This window comes from Carya illinoinensis, chromosome 14 (genome assembly GCF_018687715.1).
Source record: "Carya illinoinensis cultivar Pawnee chromosome 14, C.illinoinensisPawnee_v1, whole genome shotgun sequence".
In the NCBI taxonomy this organism is placed as follows: Eukaryota; Viridiplantae; Streptophyta; class Magnoliopsida; order Fagales; family Juglandaceae; genus Carya; species Carya illinoinensis.
Window position 1 is genome coordinate 9420563 of NC_056765.1, and position 13124 is coordinate 9433686.

The 13124-nt window shown below is 35.6% G+C and overlaps 1 protein-coding gene across 1 annotated transcript; it reads right to left on the minus strand.

The window, feature by feature from the left end:
* On the minus strand, nt 1–8613 carry LOC122294274 (ATP-dependent zinc metalloprotease FTSH 9, chloroplastic-like). Its single transcript, XM_043102878.1, has 13 exons — nt 7579–8613; nt 5993–6058; nt 5772–5906; nt 5530–5595; nt 5125–5310; nt 4944–5030; nt 4749–4862; nt 4515–4639; nt 4295–4403; nt 3516–3641; nt 1647–1970; nt 1446–1569; nt 1–631 (listed from the first exon to the last, which is right to left on the minus strand). The coding sequence occupies exons 1-13, from the start codon at nt 8449–8451 to the stop codon at nt 507–509; spliced, it is 2460 nt and encodes an 819-aa protein (XP_042958812.1). The 5' UTR covers nt 8452–8613; the 3' UTR covers nt 1–506.
* Between the last annotated feature and the right edge of the window lie 4511 nt (nt 8614–13124).

Genomic DNA, 13124 nt, shown 5'->3' on the forward strand with positions numbered 1-13124 from the left:
GGTAAAATAAACCCTTTGCAATTCCCAGAACCACGTTCATCAAGACTTTCTGAACTAAAATATATATGTGGAGTGGTATGTAACTTCACAGAACCATACCATATACAAATAAACAGCAATTACAAGTGCAGATACTGACATTCTTTTCTCATCGATTCCAGATTCTGTGTTAAGTTAAAATAAAAGCCAATGTACAACGGATTCCAGAGACACAAATGTATGGTGTTAACATGGGACACTAGATATTAGAGCAGCTCTGACCAAGATAAATCTTCGGTCCTTTCACCATATCTGGGTTTGAGACAGTAAAGTGCGAGATATGAAACATGATGGTAAATGCCGATGAACTAAGCCAGAATTTACCTCACTGAAATATACGACCAGGTAAGGGTGAGTCGTGGCCAATCAGGAGGATGAGTTCACCGACGCAATGATGCCATCAATGGCTAGAAGCTTGGTCACTTACTCTTTCATTAAAAAATAAGAAGAATAAGCAGTAGCTGTTATCAAGAGCCTGTCTGCAGTGAAAGAAGAGACTCTTGCTTGCCTGCAATAAAACCTTTAAGTTCTGTTGGGGCAACGACCAAATTCAACCACTCTTGTAGCTCTTCACCTTCGACTTTCTCTTTCTCTGAACAAGAAACACCGTCAGAACATCATGGCCAACTGTAGCCAGACTTGTTATCATATAGGCAACACTTATTTAACATATCAATCTGTATATTAAAGGTCAACTTATGAGACCGCCCCTAGACTCATGCTGAGTGTATCCTGAACAAACCTCCTATTTCGGCCAATCAAATTACTGGAAATAAGCTGGAAGAGAGCTTTCTACAAGTTTCCAACACTTGAATGTATTTTCTCAGACTTTGAGCTTGTCTAAGAGGTTGATTAGGCAGTTTCAATTGTGCTTAAATCAGGTCTTATATCTATGGTTCCTACATTGCTTGATTTGGGTAATGGAGATGATTTTCCTAACAAGATTTTGTTAGACTTTAGCTTCTATGAAAAGGTCAAAATGATGTCAAACAAATTTAAGTTTTCAAATTTCAATCGATAAAAAGATTCAACAGCTTTACACTTGATCAGGGACCTTTTCTTCCTCCTTTCCTGATTCTTAAATTGCCCTTATGATTAAACTTTTTCCCTCTCTCTACAATTATCTGCTCTGCCATGTTCTTTGAGAAATTAAAAACTGACCTAGTTTATATACTTTCTAAGCCTTGTGGTTTTCATAATCACGAAAATCTTCTGACAATTTTTCTTTGCTAGACAGACCCAGAATTTAAGATTGTAAGTCATGTCAGTGTCTAGAAACTTGTGTGAAGCCAACCTGTGTAGAGCAGAAAGATATTACCAAGGCACCAGCAAACACTATGGACAATGGTGTGCATATATATAAATATATATATATGTAGAAGAATATAGGATTAGCTAAGTATCACCTTCTAAATGGGCACCAAGACCCTCCAAAACAGTAGGATTAGCACGCACAACTGAAAGCGCTACATCCAAAGCAGATTGCAACAATACTTTCACCTCTCTTTGAACAAGATCCACAAGATGGCCCTGTTAATGGTCATTCTACATCAGCATCTATAGCAAATATAATAGGAGCCCAGAAACAAAACAAAAACTCACAGGACCTGATCCCTTCCCCAAGGAACAGCACCTCCAGACTCGTCGATCCCACCACCTGACAGTGTAGCTATAGACACAGGGCCTATGGTCTGATTAAGACCATATTCAGCTACTGCCTTGTACGCCATGTCAGTTGCTCGACGTATATCGTCAAGTGCACCAGTTGACACACGACCTGAATAAACCACTTCTTCAGCTGCACGCCCTCCAAGAAGAGTAACCAAGCGGCCTCGTAACTCGTCAATGAACAGCAAATATCTGTCTTCATGTGTTGGAGGCATATAAGTAAAGCCTAGTGCTCCTCCTGACCTTGGCAATATGCTTAACTTCTGATAACACAAGAACATTTAGCAATAAGTTTTATTAATGAGTAGAACACTTAGTAATTACTACATCATCTATGTCATGTGGACACCAATAAAAGGGTGAATACGGCAATAATTCATGGCATATTACCATAGGGAACGAGACGCCCTTTGGAGAGAAATTATTGACAGCAAATATGGGAGCTTGAGTGGAGGTTGGTGTTCTAACGCAGCAAGAGGGGCTTATGGCGTAGGTGTGTGGAAATTCATACGCAACGGTTGGGAAGTCTTTTTTGCTAATTGCAGATTGGTGGTGGGAAGGGGCAATCAAGTTAGCTTTTGGCACGACGCTTGGTGTGGCGAGATTGCTTTGAAGATCGCTTTTCCTTCCCTATACAGGATTGCATCTGATAAGGAGGCCACAGTTGCTGATAATTCTGACAGCTCCTCTACCTTCACGCATTGGTCAGTAAGATTCACCCGAGCGGCACAAGATTGGGAATTGGGAGACATTGCTGATTTTTACAGTGCGTTACAAGCGTCGAATCTACATGCTAATGGAGAAGATCATCTCATTTGGTCACCCACAGGAAACAAGCATTTCTCAGTATGTTCCTTTTAAAAGGTACTCTCGGCACACCCCTCCACTGCATTCCCTTGGAAGAGCATTTGGAGGACTAAGGCGCCTTTAAAAGTGGCATTCTTCGTATGGCTAGCGTCCCATGAGAGTATACTAACTATCGATAAACTGAGAAAACGTGGCCTCTACCTAACGGATTGGTGTTTTATGTGCAAACACAATAGTGAGACAGCGGATCATCTACTTCTTCATTGTGAAGCTGTCACGGCATTGTGGGATGACATATTTACAAGACTAGGCTTGGCATGGGTAATGCCTAGAAAGGTGGTTGATCTTTTGGCTTGTTGGAGAGGAATCCGGGGCAAGGGGCAGATTGCAGATATTTGGAAAATGGTGCCACTTTGCCTAATGTGGTGCACATGGACCGAGAGGAACAATCGCTGTTTCGAGGATAAGGAGCGATCTCCGGAAGGCTTTAAGGATTTCTTTTACCATACTTTAGTCTTATCATCCTCTATTGTATTGAATGGCACTTCTTTTGCTGAACTTTACGCTGCTCTTCGCAGCTCTTAGCCTGTAGCAAAGCTCTTTGTATACCCCCTGTGTACTTGGGCCTTGGCCCTTCTTTTTCTAATATATTTCTTCTTACTTATCAAAAAAAAAAAAATTCATGGCATATTTTGGATTCTGACAACTCTATATTTCTTCCAAAAGATTTCTAAAATTGTTATCTTCATTCGTACATTATTATTTAGAACCTACCTTATAAGTTTTGTACCGTAAGAAAATAATAAAATACAAATATTAGCTTGTCTAAAATGCTTTAAAAAAAAAGGGAAAAAAGAAAGAAGGTCCTCACAGGGAGAGAGACATATGCTTAAATGGGTAATTAAAGAGGGAAAAGGAAAAAGTACTTCCCATTGATAACAAGAGAAAACAAGGAAAAGTGCAAACTGAAAATATTCTAGTGAAAAACTCCTATTAATTACCTCGACACGCGGCTGTCCAGAAAGAAGATTTGCAACAGCAGTGCCCACTACTGCATGGCCAGCTTCATGCCGTGCAACTACAGCTTTCTCACTTCCTTGCAGCTTAGCAGTCTTCTTCTCTATGCCCTACAACAAGAAATTACATTTGTTTTCTCCATTAGTTAATCCAAGTAAAAGTCTACTCATCATCCTTACATATTTTTAAATTGCACCAAAAATTACGTTCTTTCAAGAAGGGGTAAAACCTCAAGTACCTAAATGCACAAAATGATGGAAATCAAGTGTGTAATTAAAAAACATCTCCCAAGCTAAATATCTCTATGAGGACATATACTCATTAGAAATGGCAGCATATTTTCACTTTTATATCCTATAAGTGCATTCAAGATAACATACAAACTTAGGAACTCCTTCGTTTATACCTCCTAGACAGCTAATGCAGACACAAGCAGATCCGCTAGAAACATTTGTTTTCTAATAAGGTTATATTTGGTATTCAAAAGGAGAAAGACAAGTAGATGCAGTTATCTCAAAGTAAAAAGCAAAGTGAGAAGGTATCAACCATAGAAACCAGACAAAAAAAAAAAACACTAATGTTGGGATCCGACTTGGAACTAGGAGGAGAGAAAAACAGTGAAAGCATAATTAGGGGAGTCTTTCTAGCAATAATTCAGTGAACCACGACTAAAAAAGAATAATGTGATTGAAAAATAAGCCCACCAAGGAAAGAACAATTCTCTCTCTCTAGCAGACAGTGGCACACAGACCTAGAGACTTACAGCTATTGATCTTTCCACTGCATGAATGAAATCAATTTTCTCCACAACAAGTTTCTTTTGTCTTCCAGCCAACAGAGCAGCTTCATTTACTAAGTTTGCAAGATCAGCCCTGAAAAACAATTGAAAACAATTATTCACTCAAAAAGATTTCTGCAATCAGGATTTTGGAAAGATGGAAGGTGCAGCTTCTAAATGAATTTGGAGAAAGGAGGGCAAGTACCCAGTGAAACCAGTAGTCATAAAGGCAATGTCACCAAGGTCAACATCGTCTGCAAGAGGAAGTTCTTTCTTGGAAACATGTACGTTTAAAATGGCTTCTCTTCCACGCCTATCAGGTGTTTCCACCTAAACAAAGATGAAGGAACCATTCGAGCATTATTACAGGATGCTGCTAAGGAGCACTTGCTTTGTCAGATTTCAACATTAAGAGTGATAAGATAACATGAATACAAACCATAACCACGCGATCAAATCTCCCTGGACGGCGAAGTGCAGGGTCTAAGACATCTGAGCGATTAGTTGCTCCAAGAACGATGACAGCAGAGTTGCTGTCAAACCCATCCATCTCCTGAAATGCATTTTAACACACATCAACATGACTAAGATAACATGATAAACAAGCTGAAAAACTATGTCCAAGAAAGCGTACAGTAAGCAGCTGATTCAAGGTCTGCTCTCGCTCATCATTGCTAACAATTCGATATTTTCCATCACGGCTTTTTGCAACAGCATCAATCTGCATAAAAGAAATGATATGACCAGAAATGTATTGGCACCTTCCGACATTGAACATAATTATACAAGAGAATAAGAGATTCCTAGATTCTAACCTCGTCAATAAAGATTATTGATGGTGCCTCCTTCTTTGCCCGTGCAAATAGATCTCTCACACGGGAGGCCCCCATGCCCACATACAACTCCACAAACTCACTGGCAGAACAGCTAATAAAGGGGACTTCGGCTTCTCCAGCCACAGCCTTTGCTAGAAGAGTCTTACCTGTCCCGGGAAGACCCACCTGTAAGATGAACAGTGTCACGTTTACGAATTATATATAAAACTTATGTCACAGGTAACAATGGAGGTTCAGCTAGACATCCTCCACCATACCTTACATAATCTACCAACACGGAATGGCATACAAGCAATGGAGGACAAGCAATCAAGAGTAAAACTAAGAAAAGTTTCAAGTCCAAAGTGATATCTGGCCAATAACTAACTTCTGGATAAAACTTACCAGGAGAACACCTCTAGGAGGACGGGCACCGAGTCGTATATACCTATCAGGATTCCGAAGAAACTCCTGGCAAATAAACATCAGCACAAAAATAAAATAATTTTACAAATCCCAAGCAAGAATTTTTTTTTTTTTTAACGGAAAAAAAAAATAATGAATGAGCAGGAAGCATTTATGACTCTCTACATATTTTCGCAACTTTTTTGTTGATAGAATAATAATATGAGCAGTCCCTAGCATACCACAATCTCTTCTAGCTCCTCTTTGGCCTCATCGACACCAGCAACATCAGCAAAGGTGATTATCTCACCTTGTTCAGATGCTTTTGCACCACCAGAACCCCCAGATTTCCGATTCCTAATCTGGCCAGCCGAACTCTGTAGACATGCAAATATTCATCAAAGACCATGTAGCATTAGTTTCAACTATCAAAGGTATAAGAAATGAAGCATGTGATTAGTACCTGAGAAAAGCTTACTGGAAACCGATGAAGAAGACCAGCAAGCACAGCAACATAAAACATAGCTATCTGCAGATCAAAGCCCAAAGCCAAGATATAAAACTTCAAGCTCACAATAAACAAACTACAACACAAAATGCAATACAGAAGAGATTTAAAAAAATATATATATCAGGTCTGAATTCCGTAGTGTAGAATTGAATTTCCTAATAAAATAATAAAGCACTTTGTTCAATAAATAAGATAATTTTCAGTAGGGGTGTCAAATCATGTTAACGGGTTGTGTTCGTATCGTATCAGAGCATGTATATTATACTATATAGGTCAACCCTAACCCGACCCGTTAAGCTTATCGTGTCAAAATTGCAAACCCTAACACAACCCATTACCATAACGGGTCGTGTCATGTCAATCCGTTTTGACCCATTAGTGAATATTACGAAATAGGTTAACACGACACAATACGATCTGTTTCAAACTGTTTATGTAAATTGGTTGAATAGGTTAGAAATTAACCCGTTTAACCTAGTTAAATTTAGCATAATTTTATATAAATGTTAAAATGACAATATCTATAAAATTTATAAAATTAACTATAAGTCCAAAATTACAATCTAAACAATAAAAATATCAAAATTGAAATTCTAACAATTTTACTTTTAGGTATAAGGATATAATTATAACTTTAATTTTCTTAATGTGTTATAACGGGTCAAAACGGGTTGACCCGTTAAGCAATCAAGTATTAACGGGTCAACATGTTTTGACCCGAACCCGTTAAGGCTAAACCTTAACCCACTATTATCGTATTGTGTTCATGTTGGGTTAACGGGTCGTGTAACATATTGTCACCCCTAATTTTCAGATTATTTAAAGGTTCATGTATTATGTATTCTCAAAAATTAATATTCTGTTAGGTAGAGCTTCTTTTTAACCCTTTTTGCTCTGAGCTGCATTTAACGTCTTATATTCCATTAAGTACAGAATCCTCATGACTCTAAACAAGTTACAATAACCTTTTCCTACAAAGTAACAATGGGAGGGTAGGCTGCCCCTTTTTTCAAAAAATTTACACTTTGTTTCTGAAAATAATAGGATGATCTTTCTTTAAGCGTTAGAAATAACTAATATCAGGGGAATCTTGATAGCCAAAAACTAGTTGTCCTACCATCAGTAGATAAAGAGTACATGTCAAAAAGATTGTGCTGGCAAAATTGTAGCGGCAGAAAAGAACTTGTCATACTTATGCCATATAACAGCTCCTAGAAGATTACTTGTTATTTAGGTCTAGAAGCCATTGGAGGAAAAATGATAAACTTTTAGGCCTTTTTGCAGGCTGATATTTGTTAACACTCTGAATGTGAGATGAAACGTAATATATAATTCTACATAAAGAGATCGTCTAGGACTGTATTTACCAGCGTAGATAAACAAAGTATGATATGCTGGTGATGAGTCATGTCACAACCTTTCGAAGCCACGATAGGCATCATATTAGTAAGCACGAAATAAGATTTGTTAGCCGTAAAAGATACTTTCTTGACATAGCGTAACATGTAGGAGGAAATGTGACAACAGAAAAACCTTACCAATGCAGAGTTCAAGAATCCACCCGACCGCTTATCAGGCGACCCAAACTCCACTGCATTCTCGAGCATCTTCTCGTATGGGGCTTTTATATCGCTTGGCCGAGTCGTCGTGTAAACGATCCTCTTCGTTGGCGCTACAGTCCTAAGCAGAGACTCGGATTCCAGCAGCTTACTACTTGCTCCCCCAACTTCAATTTCTTGACTCCCAGGCTCGGACTTCAATTTAAACATGATATGAAACCCATCAACCTCAACCTTCAGGACCTGATTGCTATTTATCTTACTCAAAAACTCGCTATATGGCACGCTTATGAAAGTAGTCGGAGTCCTCGGCTCCGAACCCGGTAGAGGAATCCCCGGTCGGAGCAACCGCATTACAAAAATCACAATCCCCAACTGCAAAAGCAAAACCCCAATCTCCTGAGCCTGAACTATAGGCTGCCACTGCCACTTCTTTCCCTTTGACCACCACCAATTCCCTTTCCCTTGCTTCTGTCTCCGCGGATTCGGCGTCGAAGAACCCGAATTCGGTGGATTCTTGTTGCCCTCGCCTTCGCTCTTCCCGCTAGAACCGGCCGCCGAATCGCTGTCCTGACTACTGGCTCCAATCCGATTCTTTCTGAACCCGCAGTCACTGACAAAAGCTCCCCAAAGATTAAACCTCTCCGTATTCTCCGAAGCACGAATAGCTTGTCCGTAGATGTTGGTGGGCGGGAAACGTAGAGAACTTGGGATAAAAGGGTTGGCGTTCTGGTGAAAAACCCTAGATTGACCGCGAACGAAGCGAAATCCATGACAATGATAGAGCTTCCTATACGAATTCAAATGGATATTCTGGTGAAATATAGGAGATAGAGACTCGACCGATGACATTTCGAAGCCCTAAAAAGCAAAACTAATTTCAAAATAAAATATCATCAAATATAATATGTATATGTTTGTGTATGTATTCGTTGGTCTCTGAGTCTGTTCTCGAGAGGAAAAATGAGATTGACACCACCAATGGAGGCTAAGGTTTCTGAAACGAGACAGACAGAGAGAGAATACAGACGAATTGAACTTGGATTACGGGCCTTACGATTAATTTTAATCTCAAATCTTGACCGTCGATTTCTGGGTTATCGTTATCCGGCAGCCACGTTGGCCTTTGGAACGCAGCAAAGTAAAAAGAAAAGAAAAACAAATGAAAACAAAGCAAGTACCTGAAGAAGATTGTCTGTGCCGATGACCACGTGGGTTTATGTTTTGATCTCGTTGTCATACGACACGTGTAGTAAACAGAAACTTAGATGTCCTGCAAATCATTCCGTACCTTTAGGGTCAATGGTTCTTCGAAAGGCTAATGCATTTTTTTGGATTGAACTTCACTTTCTTTTTTTCTTTTTTCTTTTTTTAATACAAGGGGCGGGAGGTTTTTTCACCCACAGGTCATATGCCATCATTTTTTTTTTCCAGCCGTCATATACTATCTTATCATTAATTAATAAATTTTATTATTAAAAATTATTTACTATTTAATAAATATATGTTTAAAATAATTTTAAATATATTATACTTTTTAAGAAATAATTTCAGAAATATTTTTCTAACATAGAAATAACAATTATTTAATTTTTTATAAAATAAGATTATATTTTTAAAAATTTAAAAATTATAATTATCTAAACGTTGCATAGGTATTCTCGCTTATTGATAATTTTTTAAAATTCAACTTACTTTTTTCATTATTCAAAAAAGCACATTTAAGATTAAACGTATTTTTTAACTTATTTAAATTTAAAAAGTAATTTAATATATAACACTCAAATAATTTAATTTTTCTATTAAAACTTTTAAGGCTATTTTAACATTTTTTAAAAAATTCGGATCTTAAATTATAATCTTTCTTTTTATTATTCTAAATTATAACCTTTCTAAAAGTCTTACATAGGTCCTCTTAAAACTGACCTTACTGTAAACAAATTAAAAATAAAAATAAAAAGTAATAAAATCTATTTTTTTATTTAAGAGTTATTTTGTTCTCTAATTGGATTTTTTTTAAAATCCAAAGCAACGTGTAATATGTGATATAAAGACTTCAAAATAACAATAATCTTTCTACGAAACATAGGTTTACACACTTAAGACTTGTACGTAGAGTTCCTCTTATCAAAATTTAATCTAAATATAAAATCATTTAAGAGTATTTGTATAAACTTCTAACGCTAATAAAAATTTGAGTTGGATTAAAATTGTATATAGGGTTTTTCAAAATAGAAAATTGTATAAGGAGAGAGCTTGCAATTTCTCGTTATAAATCTCTTAGAGTATTGGCATTGTCAAGTCTAAAATTTAGTTAGAATTTTACCTTTTGGTCATAACATAAACTTAAAGTTAGATGGGTCTTTATTAGACTAACCATCTTAAAGTTTAAATAATAATATAATTTTATAATTTTAATAATATTTGATAAATATTTTTTAATATTTTACAAATACATTTCATATATTAATTAATAACTTTATTAAGAAATAAAATTATTATTTTTTAACTATTTTTTCCCTCAACCTAATTATTTAATAAATATATTTTGTCAACCATGCACTCAACAATCACATATACAAACATATCAGCATTTCTTCTACTCAACATTTACATTTAGAATCGTAGTTAAAACCAACAAATATATCAACAACTTATTGTACCAACCAATCACCGTTTACAATTTTTAAAACTAATTAACTAATTTTTGCCAACCCTTTTTCTTTTACCAACTTTTTTAGTTGTAATTAATAGTTGAGAATTAAATCCTATAAATAAACCCATCCTCTAACTACATTCATAAAAAACCAAACTTTCTTCCTCAAATTCTTATATTTTTCTTCACTCAATTTGCTATAAATCCCAATTCAAATTTTGATAATGATTATTATGATTATGAATTGGATATGATGCATGTAATTGCAATGATGTTCGAGGAAACATATTGTTCATCTCATCCTACTCCTCAAAGTCGTAGGTTCATTAGACATGATTCATTCGAAGGTCATCAACGCCTTTGGAATGATTATTTTGTTGAAATACTAATATATCCACCTTATATTTTTAGGAGGAGGTTTCAAATGAGTTGTGATCTTTTTTTACACATATATGTTGTAGTAGTCTCCCACAATGATTATTTTATCCAAAAGAGAGATGCCAATGTGAGGTTTGGATTGTCTTCCCTTCAGAAGATGATTGCGGCAATTAGGATACTAGCATATGGGTCACTGTAGATCTAATGGACGAGTATATCAAAATCAGATAAAGCACTGCTCGGCAAAGTATAGAGAAATTCGTTAAGACAAATGTCTCAATTTTTGGGGGGTGAGTATTTGAGATCTCCAAACAGCAGTGATATAGTAAGGTTACTAGATGCCGGACAAAGACATGGATCCCCAAGTATATTAGGTAGCATTGATTGTATGCATTGAAAATGGAAGAATTGTCCTACTGCATAGAAATGTATGTATTTTGGTCACATGTAGGCCTCCAAACGAACATAATCAAGTTGAATTTGAACAGGGGTCAAGAGCTTGTTTAGCATATATATATCTGCTCAAACTCGACTCGAGTTCGAAAAATATTGAGAATTTTTGACTAAGCTCGACTCGTCTAACGTAAATTATGATTGAACTCGACTCGAACTCGAGTACAAAAAATACTTGAGTTGATACGAGCTCGACTCGAGCTTGATTTAAATTTGACCCACAATTTCTTTTTCTTTTTTTGTTGGTTGACTGAAGCACAAATAAGATTATTTCTCTTAATCAACTTTAACTAGAATTATGATAATATATATTAAATTGAGCTCTTAATGTTTATTAGACATAAATCAATGATTTACCACTTGCCACAATATAATTACAACTTACAAATAGGTAAAATAATAATTTCAACATATAAGATATCGTATCACAATAAATTACAATTTCAAATGGTAGATCACTAATTATAATTAAAATTTCTAGCAAAGTTAAAAAAAATAAAAATAATAAATTATAATTTCAAATGATAAATCACTAATTGCAGTTACAATTTCCAACAAACTTACAAAAAGAATAAATTGAATAGCTTCAAAAGCTTACAAACTTACAAATAATGCCTATTACAAATATAACCCAATTCAATGACTTGGTGCTTAGTAGCTTCAAAGCTTTACAAATAATAATAAACCAAAAATTATCACAGTAGGTAGTAGTAGATTGATAGAACAATATCAAAGCCTCTATGGTACACATTGAGAAATCTAACTAAAAATTTGACAAAGTATCCAAAAACAAGCTCACTTACTCTTGTTTGCCCACTTACCCTTGTTTACAAATCTCTATCAAACTTCAAACCTTATCCAGCAAGACCCTTGTTAGTTGTCCAATAAAATCAAATATATACACGATATACACCACGTATACACCACGTAATATGGATAAAATTTGATGATTATATATAATCCAAATGACCTCTGATGAGTGTGCGAAAGTGCACTCTATATACCCTATTATTGGACTAAAATACTAAAATGTGAATAGAAATCATAAGAATTAATGTGTATTCTTAAATTGAATTTCTATTTACGTTGGGATACTCCTAAGCAGTTTTTTATGTCTAATTTTAGAGTTTATAAAATAGCAAGTCAAGCCCAGCCAAATTCAAATGAGGACATTCATGGGGTTTGAGAGCAATTTGGAATAAAAGAAAAAGAAAAAAATCACAAAATGAAACCACAAGAAGTCCAAGTCCAAAATTCGCTAGGAGACAGTCTGGATATACTTTAGTCTTTTGACTGTATCATTTTACTCATATATCGGATTGATGCGATTCTTGATGCATTATAAAGCTATCTTAAAGGGCTATAACTTTATCTCTAATAAGGATTTCCAAATTCGAACTCCTGAAGGCTGTACGTGGCTGTCAAGATAAGTCCTAAAATTTAGGCGATTTTTTTATGCGGAAATCAAGAGGACATTAGGGTTTCTTTCTTACCCTATATAAGCATATCATTAGCACGAAATGGAGGAGAGGAAGAGGTACAAGAGGTAGATCTGAAGAGAGGAGAAAATCACTTCCATGGCCACCGTTCGCTTCAGTTTTCTCTGGAGATTTTTGTTGTCCATTATATTTATGGGTAACTAAATTCTCAAGTAGGGTTAGGGATGAACTTGCACATTAGATAGTATTTCTAATTTATTCTTAATTCATGTATTTGATTTTCAATTGCTAAAACTCTTTTGTTTTATCATTCTCAATTCATCGTTGATGTTTTCTTCTCCGAATAATCATAGAATTTATTGTGTTTATGGATTTAGTCATGCTTTTTCTATTGAATGGATTAGTTTTTTGATTATGTTTGGATCAATTATTTATCTATATTGATTTAGATTTTGCTGCAATATCGCTTCCTGAGTATATTGTCGTCATTGGATTTTATCAATAGGGGTAGTAATTCACGTTTTTTAAAAGTGGTGAATATTTTTTCAAACGGTTACATTTGATTTAAGTCTGGTTTATAAATCTATACCTTCCGATTG

Bases quoted from the DNA above. Each gene is read 5' to 3' on its own strand.
- LOC122294274 (XM_043102878.1), bottom strand. From the start codon at position 8,451: ATGTCATCGGTCGAGTCTCTATCTCCTATATTTCACCAGAATATCCAT. The intron at 6,059-7,578 runs GTAAGGTTTTTC...TTTGATCTGCAG, and splicing joins GATTCTTGAACTCTGCATTG to ATAGCTATGTTTTATGTTGC. The intron at 1,570-1,646 runs GTCCTGTGAGTT...GACCATTAACAG, and splicing joins TTCCTTGGGGAAGGGATCAG to GGCCATCTTGTGGATCTTGT.